This window comes from Carassius carassius, chromosome 31 (assembly GCF_963082965.1).
Source record: "Carassius carassius chromosome 31, fCarCar2.1, whole genome shotgun sequence".
Taxonomy (NCBI): domain Eukaryota; kingdom Metazoa; phylum Chordata; class Actinopteri; order Cypriniformes; family Cyprinidae; genus Carassius; species Carassius carassius.
In genome coordinates this window covers 29408332-29427427 of record NC_081785.1, presented here as the reverse complement: position 1 = coordinate 29427427, position 19096 = coordinate 29408332, and the positions used below count along the sequence as shown (strand labels likewise).

The following is a 19096-nucleotide window of genomic DNA, read 5'->3' as shown; positions in this document are numbered from 1 at the left end:
AGTACTAGTTGTGTCCCCACCAGGGTTATTTTTAACAAACTAAAACCACAGACATTTTCATTAGCTGTAACTAGACGTAAACATGAACTGAAATAAAATATTAAAATTCTAACTTTCATTTCAAAATACTAAAATAAACAATATAAAAATTATAATTCAAAATATTCACAAAAATATAATAGTACAACTTCTCTCTCTATATATTCTTTATATTGTTTTGTCAACCCTGTTAAAATGATTTTGCATGGCAAATAATTCAGAAACGATATCTGTAGCAATTGTTCAGCATTAAACTCACTATAAGCCTCCTGCTCAATGTCAGCCCGGTTACATTTCTGAAGGAATTATTTAATCCAAACTAATAAAATGATCTTGAGATGCTGATGCGTGTGTGAACAGACCTGTATCATCTTGATTTGAAGTGGACACAAACACAGAAAGACGTCAGAGAGCGTGAGCATTTCATTGATTTTATTGTTTAAAGTCTCATATAGTTTTGGTTCTTTACACAGGCAGACAGGATCTGATGGTCTGGGACGCCTCCAGGTCTCGTGTACAAAAACTGACTGGAACATAGTGTTTCTGCTCAGCTGCTCCCATCGTTTTACGCTGAAGACATTAAATATGATATACTGTATACTACCATCCTTTCGTCCCCATTTAGAAACAAATAATTGCTCAGGGCATGTTTTGTGCGCTGACTTGTACATACAATGACAGAACTGCTTTCCTCCATAATAGAGTGAATCCCAGAGGACATACACATGGTAAACCAACTCAACATGAAACTACTCAAAGCAGACCCCACTCCATCAATCCCTCGTCCGTTCCCAGAGTACAGATGGGTGTGGGTCGATGAGGAGGTGTTTGGTGTGTGACGCTCACATGTCCAGCAACAGCACCCGAGGGTCCTCCACCACTGACTTGATCTTCCTGAGGAAGGTGACGGCCTCTCTGCCATCGATCAGACGGTGGTCGTACGTCAGAGCCACGTACATCATCGGCCGGATCTCCACCTGCACACGACAGAAGAGACTCCATCACATCACTGCTGTGCTTCATGGGACTTGGCTATGGACTTTTTTTTTTTTTTCCACCATGGAATATAAATATAAAAAAGGTACAAATATTTTTTTCCTTGCAACTTCTAGTTTGAAACGCTGACTTTTCTCAGAATTTGATTCACGAGTTATAAACTTACAACTCATACTTTTTTTTTCTTCATAATTGCAAGTTATTAATTATAAATAAATGTAATCTCAGACAGAATTCTGAGCGAAAACAAACATCAGAACAGCAAGATGTAAACTTGTGACTGTGAGATATAAGCTTGCAATCCAAAGAAAAAAAGGCAGTTGTAAGAAATAATCTTGTGAGAAAAAAAGTCCCATAATAAAAGTCACTGTTATATTGTTAAAAACAATTTGGGTGGAGATTATGAACTTCCACAGTGGCTGGGGCTGAAGGGCTGTTCTGGCATGGTTTTCTCTCCCCGTCTCTGATTGGTGGAGACTGCTTGGACAATCATAGGTATTTTATTTATAACGTATTTTTTCCATCTTAAAAAAAAACGTAAGTTTAAATAACAGGAATGGATGGCTTCATTAAAAGCACACACGATTAATTCACAACCCGAGAGCTCAAACACTAGCTCTGTATTGAACAGTTATTATCATTATTAAAAATGTCCCTATGGAGAAAATGAATGGGGTTTTCATTTCCTGAAGCGACTGGTGACGACACAGACAACACGCGAGCGTGACCTCTAACCTTCCCAGCGATGGCCACGGGCCGGTCAAAGATGCCATGCATGCCCAGGATGGCCGACTGCGGCGGGTTGATGATGGGAGTCCCGAACATGGATCCGAACACTCCTCCGTTGCTGATGGTGAAGGTGCCTCCGTCCATGTCCTCCACGGCCAGCTCGTTCTTACGAGCCTATGCAGAAAACACAGGAGAACAAGTCAGACCGAGCCAGACCTGAAGAAAACCGTTTGTTTCCTAATGGTCGTCTCATAAATCTGGTTCTGTACATTGATTATTGTAGGCTCTTTGGTGAACTAGTGTTGTTTGGATGAAAGTGTCTGCTCGGTGCATGAATGTGAAACATGCTTAAAAACAGCATTAGAGGAATAAACCGCAGCGTTTTTCAGAAATTAGACGGTTCGATTTTTCCCCTTCACTTGACATCAGTTTTACCACCGCTGTTTTTTTAGGTCATGTCACATATTTAGCTAAATAAAGATTTCTGGTTAGTTGCTCCATTTGCAGCTGAATAAGCGAGTCTTCAGACAGCAGCTCGTCGTTCACCTTCTCTCCCAGCTCGTTAATCGTCCTCTCGATGTCTGCGAAGTTCATTCCCTCCACTCCTCTGATGACGGGAACCACCAGCCCCTGAGAGACGACAGAGCTGTCACACACACGGCCCAGAGATGACCCCTAACACACACAACAGCTGCTCTACACAGAAACACTCTTCTGTCTCTGTTAAACTGTAATGTATTTCGGTGATGTGCAGCTGTATTTTCAGCATCATTACTCCAGTTTTTAGTGTCACATGATCTTCAGAAATCATTCTAAGGCCTCAAATGTGACCCAAAACAGGAAAAAAGCACATGCATTTGGGTATTTCAAGATCATTTTCAGGCCTTATTCATATGTGGAAATAAATCAGATATGTGCCAATGCGACTCATGTAAACAGACAGATTGGATTCTCTGAGGCATTGCGTTCTGTACGTCATTAAAACTGCGACAATTTGGTACTTTTAGTATGCTTTTTGGTACGGTTTAATGACGTCATATGTGACCCGAGCTGGCAAAGTGAGTGTAAATTTACACAGGCTGATTTGAGCTTTTGAAAAAAATGTTCCTAGTAGTAATTAAACATCTAAAATTATCTTTATTTGTACATTTTCTGAGAGGACTGTAATCTGAAGTGTGTGCATGTAACGACGCACAATCACGATAACACACATATACAGAATTATTACAGTATTTCAGAATTCACAAATTCTGTTTAAGTGAACACTTGGCGAACTGTTGGGGGAAACATCTGATGTGTAACATTACATTAGATCCGTGCATCACAGTATAGTACATCGGTATCATTAATGTTAATTAACAATAAAAGAAAAAAAAGGGAATCACTCGCTAAACTGCTTTTTTAGTTTTAATACTCCATTCATTTCTAATAAACACACTTAACATTAAGTTATTTAACATCTACATGAATTCTTTAGTTTAGATATACAATTAGAAATGTAATGCATTATTTGTTTTCTTCTAGGATATTTGTTCTACAGGTTTTTTTTTGTTTTGTTATTTTTCTTGCATCTGTTCTAATTTATAATGGCATAGATAAAATAAAAAATAGCTGTATTGTGATTAATATAGTAATTAATAATAAGAAAAGACAGAGGACTAAACACTAACAAAATCAAATGGGGGTAGCTTAGTCATTTTTTGTCAGATTCCAACAAATCCTAAATAATTTAAGGTATTTTAACGGAGAATGTCTTTTTTTAATTACTCTTTGTGACTCATTTTGTCAGCACAGGTCACAAGCACATGTGGAGGCAGTAAATGACAACAACACATGTGATGTTTCAGATGGTATGGCAAGTGTGAACACATGAATCAGAGATGGGTCACAAGTGAAGGAAAGTGTAAACAGACAGCCAAAAAAATCTGATATACAGTAGGCAATATTTTCTGTGGAAACATTTTATTTTTCAGGATTCACAGATGAATAGAAAGTTCAAAAGAACAGCGTTTACTTGAATTATTTGAAATCTTCTGTAACATTATAAATGTCTTCCCTGTCACTACTTTTGATCGATTTAATGCGTCCTTGCTGAGTTTCTGCACAAGAGGAATAAATGTAGGATTTACCTTCGGTGTGGCGACTGCCACGCTGATATCCACATAATCCCGATACACGATCTCTTTGGATGTGTCATCGATGACTGCAAATTAAAACAACAGATTTCAATGTACATGGCAGTTGTCTAATACTTAACTTGTTTTTTTCTCGTCTTGTTTTAGATTTAATTTTGTTGTTCGTCATTTTTATTAGTTTTTTGGTCTTCATATTTCAGATTAAGATTTATTATTTTATTTTAGACAACTATCTGAAATAAAATAAGCTGAATTGTTTATTTCAGTTAACCTTTATTTCATTGGAAGCAAATCTTTTGTTAGTTAGCTATGACTCTGAAGGGCGCAGCGACCCGCAGGAACATGCAAGTCTCTGATGAAGAACATGAAATGGAGAGGCTCTGGGCAAATATAGACACACACTGTCCCGATGAAACCGTGTTAAACGTGCCTGTCTATGTAGGCCAAGCCAATGAGGTTTGGAAGGAAAGAGAGGAGGGGCGACAGAAAGGTAATCTGTGAAATGTGTTCTTTAGATTCGAACAGACGACCACATAACCACACACGCTTGACATGAAGTGGTGAGATGCTGAGGCTGAGCTCTCTCTGTGTGTGTGTGTGTGTACGTACCAGCATTAACTGCAGGCTGCTCTGTCAAAGCATAGGCAGCCGCTTTCACAAACGCAGACATGAAGCCCAGTTTGATGCCATGTTTCTTCAGGAAAGCATCTTTATACTGCATCCTCATCTCTGTGATGTTGCTGTCATGGAGGAACACAACAAGAAACAGTTACTAACTCCAAAAGCAGATGTTTAGCAGCATGTTCACGCTGCTCTTTATGGAGATTTACAGTCAACCTTTAAGTGTTATAAACAGCAGTGCATGTGACTGCACCACTGTTTCCAGGTCTTCTGAAATCATCTCAAGTCTGAAATTGAAGTTCTTTGCACAAATCATCAGATGACTTTAAAAGACCTAGGTTACAGTGCATTTATAATGGTTGAGATATTTTCCGTTCCGTTTGGGAGATTGACTTAAAATATCATTAATATTCAGCAATATGATGGATTTAATGCACCGATCTACTGAAATACTATGGCTTCAAAAGTGTGCAATCAGCTCGATAATTAAAATCAGGAAAATGTGTTTGGTTGAGTTTTAATGAAGGGCTTCAGTTTTACAGACGCTCATCCAGTCTTCAGCAACGGCCAGCATTACTGACTATCCTTGGATTATCTGAAACAATATCATTCCCTTTAGCCGGACATTATGGAGTATGACTGGAAAATCGGAAACAATCATATTGGTTTTAAATGTCACCTTTTCAAACACATTAGATTATTAATAATCTATCAATGCTTTTGAAAGAAACTTCTAAAGTGAACACGATGGTTTCAAATATTGACAAAACTGATGAGAAAAATTACTAGTTTAGATTATTAGAAACATATCAATGTAAAGTTTTTTTTTTGTGTGTGTCAACGGCAAAGCCCTTCATTATTGAATATGATTGGAACAGGACGATCATATTCCTTTTAGATGTTTCCTTTTGAAAACATTGATACAATATTTTCATTTCTAATCTGTTATGTTTCTCATCATATTTCTGTTAACCACACAAATACTTTATTGGAATATTAAAAAAAAAAAAAATTCTCTCATCAACAGCACATTTTTATTCAAATCATTTAATCGCCATGACACGCACACCCACTAAAATACTCATTCCTAATTTCTATTTTATATTGAGTACTCTCAGGAAAACCTCTTCAGCACTGATGGGCCTCAAGCGAGCTCCTCGGTCTGAGCGGTCCGTCTCCCGACTCAAACTGATGGAGGATGTTGTGGACAGTCTGGCCAGGTTTTGAGTGAAAAGGGCCGAGACTGTAATTCTCTATTTTCCTGTCTCTAACACCGTTTATCCTCTCCGGTTTCTCCGCTAACGGAATTAGGACCGTCCCAAGACACACGCTCTCAGAGAAAGGGGAGAAGACGTGATAAAAATCTTCACTTTTCAGAGCCTTCAAATCTTATTGGCCTGTCATAATAGCCCATAACGTTCAGGGCGTCTCGCACGCTCCCTCCGCAGGCGCGTCTCGAGGGACAGAGAGGCAGATGCTCGCGGGCCGCAGACGAGCGCGCTCCTTCGACTCCAGACCGGCAGAGTCTTCCTCCATCCCATCAATGCCAACGAGATTAGCGGCAGAACACCAACCCCGAGCAGCTGAAAGCTAATACGGCCATTTGCGCTGGGGAGAAATCCTCAAAGTGTCCTCTTCAGGGGTTAGCGAGGGAGGTTGTGGACATTAACGTTTCCTTGTAAATTAATAAAGCCCATTTTGCCCTTCTTATCTTTGTTTTGACCAACATTAGGACCAAATATTTACATTCGGCGCTTTAAGTGGAGATTGGGTTTCAGAAATCTCTTCCTGTAGGCCAGATGCCAATCTATAACCATTTGGATGGGCATTGCGCAGCTTCTAATCAGGTTTGGCCAATAAGCAACATTTTCACAGGGCTGTCAACACACACATGTGTCTCTATACTGCACACTAGCTGGCAGACGTTTAGACACGTTTACCGGAATTGGTGCGTTTTAGGCTTACAAGTAAAAAAAAACAAGTATGCATGTGTAACTTTATAATTTATTTATTTTTATTTTTTTGAATGCATTGAGTTGGATCAGATATCTAGACAAAGAAGCAGCTCAAACTATGTGTGTCACGTAGGGCTGGGTTGAAAATATCAATTCCTCAATTTTAGAGGAAAGTTAGTTTGATGTTTATCAAAACGTCACTAAACATCATTTGTAGCACGCCAGCCATCAAATAATCGCTAAAAGCTATGTGCAGCCTCGTGTGAACCGATCACCTCTTCCTCTTTACTACTACTTACAGCACAGAATAAACATGAACATCAAGGGTTGGGGAAGAAAGAAACACAATAACTTACTGAAAAGAATCATGTTTCTTGTAATAAGTGATTCAACCGCCGAAAAAAATCAGTAAAACAGCTTGTGATCGATAGTCATACAAAATCACATGCATCACAGAAAAGACATTCAACGTCCATAAACCTGTTAGTCAGATAGAAAAAACAAATAACTCTACAGAGGCAGAAAATGCTAATGAATTCTCTCCCAGCAGGAGGCACTTTTGGAGCATCAGAAATATAAATGTTTCCTTGTTAACGGCTGTAAACAAAGCAGCTGTGCTCAGAAACGCTGCTTCATCAGGCATTATAGGAAAGATGAAATCAAAATCACATCAAAACTATTCTGAATACAGTCTGTGTTCTTCAAAGATAAATTAATATAAAACACTCATGCCACGTTTTGACTTTGAATTCTTTTTGATGAATATATGAATTATATTGCATATTCTATGTTAATATTTTTACTATTTTTATTATTGTATTGTATTTTTTATTGAATATTTAATGTATGTTTACATAAATCCATTATGATATCCACTGATTAAATGTTCATATTTTGACAACTAACTGGTGTAGACAAAATTATATCATTAATTTTATTTATACATTTTTATTTAGGGAAGCACCGGTTGACCCGCCATAAATTGGAACCAGACGGTTTTTGCTTAAAATACGCAATCGGACGGTTTTTGATCTTTTTTTGGCCGATTTTTCCGGAAATGCGCCCCACGTGCACAGACTGCATCGTAATCATTCACTATCATGTCATTTGTGTGGAAGTATTTCGAAATCTGTGCGCAGGACACAGGCAGCCGATCAGCACTGGAATTGCAGAGCTTCATGTCTGAGGCACAGATAGCAGGAAGTGAACAGCCGACTGCACAAAATAAGAGTCCCTTTCCAGCACTCACTGAAGCTGCGCGAGCGTACTGTATCTGTCCCTGCACACGCAGAGACAGTGAAGGCATGTTCAGCTCAACTTCTCGTGTGTTGGATGAGAAATGAAGCAGACTAAACCGTGACAAAGCTGAATTTTTTTTTTTTTTGTAAAGCAGAACTTGCATACATGTTTGAAAAGCCAGAAGTAAACGTCAGTTTTGTATAGGATTATTATTATTATTATTTTTTACCTTAAAATTATATCAACTGAATTTGATTTTAAAATCACCTGCTGTAGCACACTGAAAAAGTGTTTCATTCATCCAACTAAATAAATTTAGGGAAATGATTCACATCTATATTTTTTAACTTGAGACAATAGTTATTTATTTTTCATTGGGTCAAGTAACAAAAATATAGATGTGAATCATTACCTTAATTTTTATTTTATTTTTTAATTGGATGAATGAAACACTTTGAATCTTAGTTTTATTCGCACCAACATTAATTGTTTTTAACATTTTGGAATAATGTATTCATATAGCATACTTTTATTTAGTCTCACTGGTAAAGACCTTGTTTTAAATTTAAAACCAAATTTAAAAACTAAAATACTGAATGCTGATTAAGAAACCTCTTATTGAATGTGTGTTGATTGTGTTGTTTGGACTGTAGAACTATGCAGTTATTGCCTTTAATTTCACATGGTTACAGTTAAAGGTCCCATGACATGGATTATTTCCTTTTCTTTAAATGCTTTTTAATGTTTCCTTAGGTGTGCTTATATTGTTAGTATGATTTTTACATTTAAAATTTAGAAATAAAAAGCATTTTTATATCCTGATATTAGCCCTCTGGCTTGAATGCTCTGTTTGAAGGGGCGTGTCTGCTGTGAGACTCTGAGTAAACGACAACTGTTGTGATTGGCTGACATCTTTGCATTCGAAATGCGTATTACATGTGGAACCCCTCTCAAATATATATATATATATATATACTACAGCTGTCGAGATTAACGAATCGTGGATTTGTTGATTACATAATTATTTTTTCGATCTTTTCCCATCACATGAACGGCTGCAGTGATGAGCAGCATTGAGTAGACAGAGTCTGTTTATCGCGTGAATGCAGTGATCTCGTCACTATTGCAACACTTTTTCTCTCACAAAATGCTTTCACCACAACTAACAGCAAACACATGAATACAGTAAGAGCTTTGTTGTGCAGCATAACAGCGTCATTCATTGTAACGGCAGTTTGGGCAAGAGTGCAGATAATATATACTCGCGATGTGTGACAGCTCCGAAAAAAAGGGAGCGTTCTTTGATCGCTCTCTGTAGTTAAATCACAATTTAAATAACAGATTTGTTTCATGCTACTAAGAGAAACGACGTGAAGTTGATCGTTTAGTCACTGGCTTGATTCACTGATGCATAAACAGTATTAAACGATTTAGAAAGAAAGTCTGTGTGAACTTGAATGATTAACTACACATCAGAAATCACTGATCACAGATCAGGTATTAATGAACACTGTTACTCACTGTTTGTGCCGGTGCTGTCGAATCCATATCATAAAAGTCTGTTTGTAACGCCTGTGCTGACATTGCGACTGAATTATATGTAAATATTTGGGCGGGCAAAGCAGAGAAAGGGGAGGTAACATTTCTCTTTACAACGTCACAAAGAGGAGATTCAAGATCAGCCGTTTGAGCTTCCGTTTTCTCAAAGGCAGAGAAAGATAGCAAAATCTCGATTTACACCGATTAACATTTCTAGAAACTTGGGGACCATATACAGGCTAGGGGAAGTCATATTAATGGTAAAAAAAAGTTTCATGTCACAGGACCTTTAATCTTTTAATTTAAGGCCAGTTCTCTGTAGTTTCAACCCAATTCAAAAACAAAAGCTAAATGCTGATGTCTGTACCGTCTGTGTTTGTATTGAATGTAGGCTACTTACTGTGCAGTTACTGCTGTTAATTACAGATGGTTACGGTTAATGTTTTCAATAACCAAAAGCCAGTTTGACCTATTAAATACCAAATAAACATCTTGTTTATGCACACTTTCCTTCTTTCTTGTTTGTTGCTTAAAGATTTTCAAAAAAATCTGAAATCGGTATCGGCTAGTTTGCTTGTAGAAAAATCGGAATCGGCCATGAAAAATCATGATCGTGCATCCCTAATTTTATTATATAACAGATTTTTATCATCAAAACTGCCATAAGTGCAATTTAAATGTTTGTTAACAAATCAATGTAATTTAGAAATGCACAAAGTGAGAGGGCTTATTTGATAGTTTACAGCTTTAATTTGATATCCAATAAATAGATAGATATCGAAATGAAATGAGATCAAAATTGAAATCGCAGGCTAATGAATGGACATCAAATGGTAAAATGTGTCTCACTACAGAGCCCTAATGTCATGTTTTCATTATCCTTAGAGTTCAACTTGTGTTATTTCTAAGTTAATCACTTTTTTTCCTGAAGTGTAGACAATCCTAATAACAAAACTGAGTAGGTGAGCACCAGCCTTTGACTGGTAGGGTACTAAAAACACATTTCAAAGCACCAGTGACTGTATAATCTTGCTTGTTTGCGGTTACAGACCTCATATCGACTTCATTGAAGGTTGTCAGCATGGCACAGGTGTTCTGCGCTTCCTTCAGCCGCTGAGCGATTCGCAGTCTCATGCGGTTCATCTTCACCTGAAACAAAACCACAAGTGGGCTGAGCAAGGGAACGCTGGGCCTCTGCAGTATTTGTACTATTTTTAATATCATTTCATGCAAAAAGCAGTGTTAATTTAGAGACTAATTCAATGCACTTTTTCATTTGGCTTGATTTTCTTAAAGAGCACAGACAGAGTGACTGAGGTCACTGATTCAACAATCAGGCATCACTCAAAATGTTCATGAAAATCTCCAAATGGCATTTAACAGTTACACATTTATTATTTGATAAACAACGCCTTGATTACTTTTCACATTTGTACTGTTTAAGTTCATGACTAATTTAATTATGGTTTAAACAAATATTGTAAAAAACTCTCAGACAGACAAAAAAAGGTCAGTATAAACAACCCATCTAAAATAACCCACTTAAACAATGAATCAAACATGCTGCTGAAAAACAGCTCACATACCTGCGAAGCGCTTGCCTTGCATTCTTACACTTTTAAACTGAAGCGCTCACTGAACATGAAGGTTCATGAGGGGCAAGGTTAGGATAAGTGTTCATGGATATGCTTTGCCAATACACCACATTTTGAAGTCAAGTCAATGAGCAGACTATGAGATTTGATTATCCAAATTAATGACTGGAAATAGCAAAAGAAAAAGCATTATTTTGGTGGTCTCCCATACTACAGTGTTTGTGTTTAACATCTTGTTTGGTCACTAATAGCAAATAACTGCATTAAGCGCTACTAAATAAATTGTAGTATTTAATTCCATCTGAGGCTATTTTCATGGCAAAATCTAATTACAAAGATACTAACGTCACATAAATACAATAAAAGCCAAGCAAACAAACACAGCAATTAATACAATACAAGATTTATTAAATGAACACATAATAAAATTATAAAACCTTTTCAGGCAAAATCTTACTAAATAGGTCCTCTAGTGAACTAAATTCATTTAAGAGCTTTCTACACTTAAGCATACCTGCCAACCTTGAAGAAATGTTATGAGTACTACAAGTACTACTTTTTTCAGGTTTTTTCACAGATCACATTTTGGGGTGAATTATGTCTTATTCCTCTCATCGCGAAGCAAACAGTAAAATAAATAAAAACTTTATTTAACATTAGAATCTGAATAGAGCGTTCAGCGCGGGGCGTGGTCGAATTAGAAGATAATGAAGGGAGACGTGAAAAACGAACACTGCGTTGTTTTCATATGGATTACTTTCTCACAGAATATCTGTTTTTGGCAGCACTTGTTTAGTTTAAAAGTAGGCATGTCAGGCTTTCTATAGATATCTCTCTCATGTCTCTTCGTTGAGTATTCACAGAGTTACAGTTCATTTTAATGATGCGTGTCTAAATGAAGATCAGCGCAGACAGCACACCTTGTTTGTTATCTTTATTTTATAAGTGCACAAAGTTTTGTTGTTATTATGTCTGTATACAAATAAAAGCAGACCCTTTACAGATTCGATGGATGTATTGCTCTTATCTGTACGAGTAAAACTGAAAGTGTAATTTAAGTTCTTTTCGGGGTTATCAGGAGAAAATGACTCATAATGCGTATAGACGTTAACAGACTCAAGAGGGTTGAACAAAACAATTCAAAACGAAAGAAAACAGACTGCTCTCTGCGTATGTAACGTTAATCCGTATGAAATGTGCATTTCTCTGAGTGCATTTAGGTGCATTATTGGCAGCGCCACCCTTACATGTTAGCCTACATGAACGTGTGAACAGAACTGAGCTCGTCACAGCTGGACTGCTTGTTATGATGACAAGGTCATTTTTAATGTTCATAAATTCAATTAGGCTAAACATAGCCTGTTACCTTTATCTTACGTTAATCAGCACCTGGCCTGTCTAAAACCTTCTAGATTTCAAGCCATTCCACCACTTTTCTAACTGCCAACGAAGCTTGTGGATAGGAGGGGCAGGTGGGCGGCGGGTTAACATGCACCGCTCTGATTGGCCGAAAGCTTTTCACTCGACTTACACGCTGTGGATCAGCGTCATAGATTGCGTAGAAACTGAAATCGGTGAAATGCAAGCAACAAAATGCGTACCTAGAGAGCACTGAATCGTACAAGCGTACTTATGCGTCAAAATGCGTGCAGAGTACGAAAAATGCGTACATGTTGGCAGGTCTGCTTAAGTGACAAACAGATCAATATGAAACAATAAAAAATAACAATAATGCTTGTTTTAAAGTTGGACCTGAATGGCAGACTCGAGTCACACGCAGCAAGTGTTTTCTACCCTGTGATGCATGTTGTACAGTAGTGTTAAGTGTACCGTGTGTTGCTGCAGACAGCGGGTGTGAGGAGTCTTACCCTGTGCTCCGATCGGGCGGCTCTGGCTCCAGCATCAGTGTCAGCAGCAGCAGCAGGAGCTGCAGTGGGTTTGATGGCTGAAACTACAACACAGACACAAGGCTAGAGCGTTTCAGCATTATTCAGTCATGCACTCATGTCAAACCTTTATTAACAACAGCATCAGTAATAGTCGAAGTTAATATCACAGTACACCAATCTCAAGCTCTACTGAATGTGCAGCATCAGATTTGTCCTGACCTGGTTTGGACTGGATGGGCTGGGCCGGCACTGGGGGTACAGGGGGCATGCTGGTGGGGATGGGTCCTCCAGCTGGAGCAGTAGGTGGAGCTGGTGGAGGAGGAGGAGTCTCTGCTGCAGGAGGAGGAGCTGCTGCTGCTACTGTCGTCTTAACAGCTCCAGCTGAAACACAGTGAGAGCTGAAACCACCGCAGCACACCAACACTCGTTTATAATAATAACCACTTCCTAGCACAGAAAGACCAGACGCTATATTTCTGGTTGTGGTTATGATGAAGATGGACATTTTAAATCGGGGGTTTTCTTGAGCTAATATCTTTAATTTAATTTTACATTTAATTGTTGTAATACTCCCATTCTCCAATGTGATCTTAGACCATAGTAATCTTATTTTTATTATTATTTTTTGTATTATTAATTTGCCCTAATAAAGACTTCAAAAATTAGTTTTGTTTTTTACAAGTAAGGTTTCCTTGGCTTTAATACGTTTATTCACATTTAAACGCAGCTTCACCTGTTACAAACAGGAAGTATTTGGTCAGAGTTAGTGCATTATAGGTTACATGTTATCTGGTTAGTGAACATGTAATCAGTTAAACACATACTGAACACGTTAGGAACTGGCTTCAGCTTATGATTGTAATGATTAATGCATTTAGGCACCTTTTCATAAGCTGTAATATTGGTGTTGGGTGGTCCCAGAATGTGTCTGTGAAGCGTCAGCTCAAAATACCCCACAGATCATGGAAAATGTCATTTTTGCGACGTTTCTAATAAAGAGCTGTTTTGTTGTGTATCACTTTAAATGCAAATGAGCTGCATATTCCCGCCTGGTCTTCAGAAGTGGGCGTGGCTTGTACATCTCTGATCTGCACACCTACAGCTATAAACAGTAGAAGCAACATGACTGAGAGCGAGAGAACCAGTGTTCGGCTGTAGATGTGTGAACCAGTCACACAGACGAAGGAGAAATAAAACACGGTTCCAACGTTAGCTAAGCACTGTAACGGCAGTCTGTCAGTCAACGGGGCCTAAACAATGTGACATCAAAACAGCAGGTCTAATAAGACTGATTTGGTTTAATGGGTATAAAAAAATAAGGAGTTAGTGGATTTTCATCATTGTAGGGTGGTTGTGTTCACACACTACCAACACACGTTTATGTCCAAACACCATGTAAAAGTGGGTTTTGTGTAACTGGTGCTCTTTAATATATATTTAGCAAAAACAAACATGTCTGACCTCCTTTCTTGAGTTTGAAAAGAGGAGTTCCTCCTTCCACTTTCCCTCCATCAGGAACCAGCAGCTCCTCGATGACTCCTGCAGCTGGAGAGGGAACCTGCACCGACGTCTGCAGCACACACACAACTCACCTTAACTCTACACTACAAACACGCACACACACACACGCACACACACACACACACACACACACAAACGCCTCACCGTAACTCTACACCAGACACACACACACACACACAGACTACAGATACCTAACACCAAACAAACACAGCAGAGATTTCTGTGAAGCTAACCACTTTTCAGATTAAACTGCATACATTTTCAAAATGGAGTTTTGTTCCTCAAACTAAACTAAGGTCTTATTATCCTTGAGGTTCGATAACAACTCCGCTCCAGCGGACGGGATGCTCTTAAAGGGTTAATTCATCCAAAAATGAAAATTATGTCATTAATAACTCACCCTCATGTCGTTCCAAACCCGTGAGACCTCCGTTTATCTTCTGAACACAGTTTAAGATATTTTAGATTTAGTCCGAGAGCTCTCAGTCCCTCCATTGAAGCTGTGTGTACGGTCTACTGTCCATGTCCAGAAAGGTAAGAAAAACATCTTCAAAGTAGTTCATGTGACATCAGAGGCTCAGTTAGAATATTCTGAAGCATCGAATATACATTTTGGTCCAAAAATAGCAAAAACTACAACTTTATTCAGCATTGTCTTCTCTTCCGTGTCTGTTGTGAGAGAGTTCAAAACAAAGCAGTTTGTGATATCCGGTTCGCGAACGAATCATTCGATGTAACCGGATCTTTTTGAACCTGTTCACCAAATCGAACTGAATAGTTTTAAACGGTTCGCGTCTCCAATATGCATTAATCCACAAATGACTTAAGCTGCTAACTTTTTTAAAGTGGCTGACACTCCCTCAGAGTTCAAACAAACCAATATCCCGGAGTAATTCATGTACTCAAACAGTACACTGACTGAACTGCTGTGAAGAGAGAACTGAAGATGAACACTGAGCCAAGCCAGATAACGAACAATAGACTGACTCGTTCATGAGTCAAGAACTGGTCGCATCGGTTTTCAGATCACCAGTAGTTCTTTCGGACAGTTCGATTCAATAAACCGGTTTAAGAAAACGGTTCTCCGGTTCTTTTGAGCTCGACGTAATGACGTCATTTGCGATGACTGCCCTTGATTCAAGCCTTCGGTTTACCCGCGCTCATAACATTAGCACAGAATCAGTTCAGAATCAATCACCAAAAGAATCAGTTCGGTTGAGGCGCTCTGTGTGTCGGTCTGCGTCACGCTGAATCACACATGTGCAGTATCATCAGCTCCTCGGTTCACGAATTGGACGTGTCCGACAGAAACGGTTCTTGACTCATGAACGAGTCAGTCTTTTGTTCGTTATCTGGCTCGGCTCGGTGTTCATCTTCAGTTCTCTCTTCACAGCAGTTCAGGCAGTGTACTGTTTGAGTAAATGAATTACTCCGGGATATTGGTTTGTTTGAACTCTGACGGAGTGCCAGCCACATTAAAAAAGTTAACAGCTTAAGTCATTTGTGGATTAATGTGTATTGGAGACGCGAACCGTTTAAAATGATTCAGTTCGATTTGGTGAACAGGTTCAAAAAGATCTGGTTACATCGAATGATTCATTCGCGAACCGGATATCACAAACTGCTTTGTTTTGAACTCTCTCACAACAGACACGGAAGAGAAGACAATGCTGAATAAAGTCGTAGTTTTTGCTATTTTAGGACCAAAATGTATTTTCGATGCTTCAGCAAATTCTAACTGACCCTCTGATGTCACATGGACTACTTTGATGATGTTTTTCTTACCTTTCTGGACATGGACAGTAGACTGTACACACAGTTTCAATGGAGGGACTGAGAGCTCTCGGACTAAATCTAAAATATCTTAAACTGTGTTCTGAAGATGAACGGAGGTCTCACGGGTTTGGAACGACATGAGGGTGAGTTATTAATGACATAATTTTCATTTTTTCGGTGAACTAACTCTTTAAGGAAGCCCTGTAATGTTAGAGTCATGTTCATCGGACAGGTTTCTTAATGGTTGCTGAAATAGGACACACTCCTGCTACCAAATACAGCCTGGAACAGAAGGCAGGTGTCCAGAGGCACGCTATCAAAGGTTGAACTATTTTTAACGCGACTCATTTTCTTAAATAAATGCACTGCTCAACACGGCACTAACAGATGTGCGTCTGACAAATGGGTGCACAGACCAATAATTAAACAGTAACTGTTAGTCTCCTAAACATTCAAAACAGCTTCTTACCTTATCGGTCTCTATCTCACAGACAACCTCGTCTTCAGAGACGCTGTCTCCAACAGCTGAAGACACACAGAAGAGGGTTAACGGGGTCTAACGGGGCGAGACGTCTCTCCTGCACACCTGCTGAACTCCTCTTACCTTTCTCCCACCTGACGTCTCCCTCTGTGACAGACTCAGCAAACGCTGGTGTATTCACTGTGAGAACCTCATTCCCTGCAATCACAGAAGACCGTTAAAGTGGAAGCTGTGCTGTGCAACTGGAGAGAGGTGTTGACTCTATAGTTCACCACTGAACAAGGTTCCTGCAGGATTTAGGAAGATAAGCGTAAATCTTTTTTCTTTTTTTTTTACATTTAAGGACCAAGTTGAAGGGAACATGAAAAAATGAGAAAATGATTTATGGCAAAATTTTGGAGAAAAAAAATATATTCAAAACAGATCTTACAAAAATATCTTTGATCACTGCAACAAAAAAAAGTGAATGTTCTTCTTCAGTATTTCTGTCTTGTTTTTCAGTACAACAATTCAAACTCATTTTGACCTTAAAATCAGTGATGGCTGACCCTGACCTTCAGAAGAAAAGTGACCTTAAATAAGTGACAGAACTGTGTTGACACTCTAACAGGTACACAATCTTATCAGGAGTTAAAAAGCGAGGCAAACTGATGATCATGATGCTGTGCAACCCTTCTTTAGCACCAGAGTATCACCAGAGCTTATTTTAGTGCTGAAACGTACTGTGAGCGGTCGTGGTGTTGAAGTATCTGATCTGATAGACGCTCGAGCGGGTCTCACAGCTCCTGGAAATCAACAGCACACACAACATCACAACACAATCCGGTCAGATCCGTGCACTGAATCTGCTGGGAACGCCAGGAGCCAGGGATCCTCCGGCAGATGTCACTGATACTTACGGGCCGTTTTTGACGGTGACACACTGACTCGCTGATATACCTGGAGGAGAAACCAGACACAGGCACATCTGATCATGTTTAAGAGAGAGAAAGACACGAGACTGTTAAACCTGTACTCTTACAGAAACACCTTCTATGTGAGCGAGCTCGTAAACTCACCTGATGTGGCCCGTCGAGCGAGAACACTGTTACTCTAGACAGAAGAACAAGAGGACAGCAGTCCATCAGTCAACACTGACCAAGCAGCAAAACTCACACTTACTTAAACCTCTTTCCCCATGTTGCCACAATTAAAGACAGGACGGAAAATGACAGCGCTGTCTTTTTAGACAGATTTAGGATTTGTCTCATATTTGACTAAGTTTTCATCATTTATTTTGCTGTTTATTACTGTTGAAGCTGCTCTGAAACAATCCCCATCGTATAAAGTACTACAGAAACGTGAACTGGCTTTTTACAGATATATAAACATAGTTAACCCTTTAACTGACAGACACACACACACAGAGGGCAGACAGACAGACAGACAGACAGACACACACACACACACACACACACACACAGACAGACAGACACACACACACACACTTCTGACGTCACGGTGACTATCAGGCCTGTTATTATTGATCGAGTGACAGCTCGCGCTCGTGACGCTCCTCAGTGTACCTCACTCTTCTTCAGTGTGTAATTAAAGCTTGATGAACACATCGTGTAACACAGCAGAAGCGTGTGTGCGCGTCAGTGATGTGCGTTAAAATCTCTCTTCGTTTCTCTCTCGGTTCTGCTGCGAGTGTCCTGCTGCCCTTGGGCCGCGGCCTACCGCTCACGCGCGCCATCATCACGCGCCGGGTAACGGTCTTTCGGTCAGACCGGACACTGACGGCTCACACAAACACACACACAAGTACCTGTCGCAGAGCGGAGATCGAGCGCCCGAGGCTCCGGGTGAGACAGCGGGAACGGGATAACATGTTGTCGGGAAAGACCGAGCGCACTGCAGTTCTCACGGCACAGCACCGGAAACAGCGCTGCCGCGAACCGGAAACAGCTCGGAGCATACCATGATGAACCTGAGAGGGGGGACGGAACGTACCATTGAGTTCTTACTCGTACGAGTATGCATTTAGCAAACTCTTTTATCGAAAACGATCCAGAAGTGGATAAAAAAGCCATTCGTCAAGGATGCAACATTATTATGATATCCTCCTGACTACCGCCCACGGAGTTTTGTCCTCTGTAAAAGACATTCATTTTTAATAATTTGACTGAGACGTAACACGTCACACAGTCTATGGTCTGGATGTCCTGAACAGAGCACGTGCTGACAGCAGCGCTTTCAGAGACAACAGTCATCATGTAACACCCTTATAGCAATATGATATTTTGTAATTATCACTTAAATCGGACTAATTTTCAAATAGTTTGTCATAAATCTCAGAAAAATCTTATGGGGTTTCGAATCAAAAAATGACCATCTGTTATGAAACAGGACATCGATTTCGTAGAGGACAGCAGGACTTAAAGCATGTTTCTTACATATATTGGGAGAAACAACAAATTAATAGAGAGAGAGAAAAAAAAACATATATTTATATATAACATAACATAGTTGTGGACTTTATTATTTTTTTTTTCTCATGCCTTCTAAACAATGTAGTGGCATGACACAAAACTAAAATCAA

At 39.3% G+C, this 19096-nt stretch overlaps 1 protein-coding gene across 1 annotated transcript; it reads right to left on the bottom strand.

Moving 5' to 3' along the window:
• Positions 1-456: 456 nt before the first annotated feature.
• dlst (dihydrolipoamide S-succinyltransferase) lies at positions 457-18473 on the bottom strand. Its single transcript, XM_059519475.1, has 15 exons — positions 18323-18473; positions 17574-17607; positions 17415-17454; positions 17239-17300; positions 16639-16713; positions 16504-16559; positions 14199-14307; positions 12957-13118; positions 12717-12799; positions 10305-10402; positions 4509-4639; positions 3894-3967; positions 2311-2394; positions 1771-1938; positions 457-1016 (listed from the first exon to the last, which is right to left on the bottom strand). Exons 1-15 carry the CDS (start codon positions 18470-18472, stop codon positions 882-884), a joined length of 1461 nt encoding a protein of 486 aa, XP_059375458.1. The 5' UTR covers position 18473; the 3' UTR covers positions 457-881.
• Positions 18474-19096: the final 623 nt, after the last annotated feature.

Bases quoted from the DNA above. Each gene is read 5' to 3' on its own strand.
- dlst (XM_059519475.1), bottom strand. From the start codon at position 18,472: ATGCTCCGAGCTGTTTCCGGTTCGCGGCAGCGCTGTTTCCGGTGCTGT. The intron at 17,301-17,414 runs GTAAGTATCAGT...GTTGATTTCCAG, and splicing joins GTCACCGTCAAAAACGGCCC to GAGCTGTGAGACCCGCTCGA. The intron at 10,403-12,716 runs GTAAGACTCCTC...GTTTTGTTTCAG, and splicing joins CCGCCCGATCGGAGCACAGG to GTGAAGATGAACCGCATGAG.